A 1,118-nucleotide genomic window follows, 5' to 3' on the forward strand; every position below is an offset into this window, starting at 1 on the left:
ATCCCTCCATATGGTCGGATGGCGTCCTTCGTACCGATCAACGTACCCATTGTATTGGGCATGCTCACAATGCATTCAACACCGGCTATAGTATTCTGGCAATGGGTAAACAGCAGCAGCAGTCGAGATTCATATTGCTCTTGTTCACTCTTGGTCGCTGGTTGGATGTAGTATGTTCCCCTCGAGAATGTAGACCCTGAATATTTTTGGTTTCCGAAGCTGAGCTCAGAAGTTTACATACGAATTTGGGTAGAAGTGTACAGAGACCAACAAGAATCACCCGAAATTTCCTCCCAGAATTTCCATGTTGTCGTCAACATATATTTCCCCTACTTATGTTCAGGTGAACCAAAGCTATAACGCTGTGTTTAATTATTGTAATCGTAGTGGTATGGAGATGACGACTGAGCAGCAAGCTGTGTCCTATGTTCTGGCTACTGGTAATGACTTCTTCTTGTTGTTGTTGATTGTATCTGGCTTCACTGAGGGAGAGGGAAGTATGGAGTAGATAGTGTTAAGTATGATTTTATGATAACGATTATTACATAGTCTCATCATAGTGATATGAGGACAATACGTATTGTGGTCCGTACTGGTAGTGTACATACACATTAACAAGTGTGATGAAATGACGACAAGAAGAACTCTTCACATGAGGTTGGTGGTGAGGAGACTTGATATTATGATTATAAGTAATTACATGAATACACAAGGCATGAAATTTACAAAATTCAGTCTCGGTAGTCTTTTTTGACAATACAGATATATGGTCCTGATGATGGGCATGTGAGCATGGAGTTGTGGTATTTCTGAATGTGTTTAGGATCGTCCTGTGCTATGGCGCTGTTGATGAAACGATTCCAACCAGAATCGATGAGGAAAGTGCCGTGGGTGGTGAGTATGAAGAGAGCCGACTTATTCTTGTTGTGGATGTGGTCATTGTAGTTGCCGTATATCTCTGTCGCTACTGGGGGAACTGCCAACCTCTATTTTACGCGACGATCTGAGCTCCAAAATGGTAATAGTTTATCGATAGTAATGATCATAAGAGTTTCACCACCCTAGTGATATGAAAAACAGTAGTGAAGAATATATTTCTGCGTATCGCCGCGAATATC

General features: G+C 41.5%; 1 protein-coding gene across 1 annotated transcript; it reads left to right on the forward strand.

The window, feature by feature from the left end:
• Nucleotides 1–101: 101 nt before the first annotated feature.
• Nucleotides 102–462, forward strand: Pmar_PMAR007988 (hypothetical protein; the record flags this gene model as incomplete). Its single annotated transcript, XM_002787166.1, has 2 exons — nucleotides 102–167; nucleotides 344–462. Coding segments are annotated over 2 exons (185 nt in total), but the record flags the coding sequence as incomplete, so codon positions are not given.
• Nucleotides 463–1,118: the final 656 nt, after the last annotated feature.

The sequence above is a fragment of the Perkinsus marinus genome, assembly GCF_000006405.1.
Source record: "Perkinsus marinus ATCC 50983 genomic scaffold scf_1104296930186, whole genome shotgun sequence".
NCBI classification, from domain to species: domain Eukaryota; phylum Perkinsozoa; order Perkinsida; family Perkinsidae; genus Perkinsus; species Perkinsus marinus.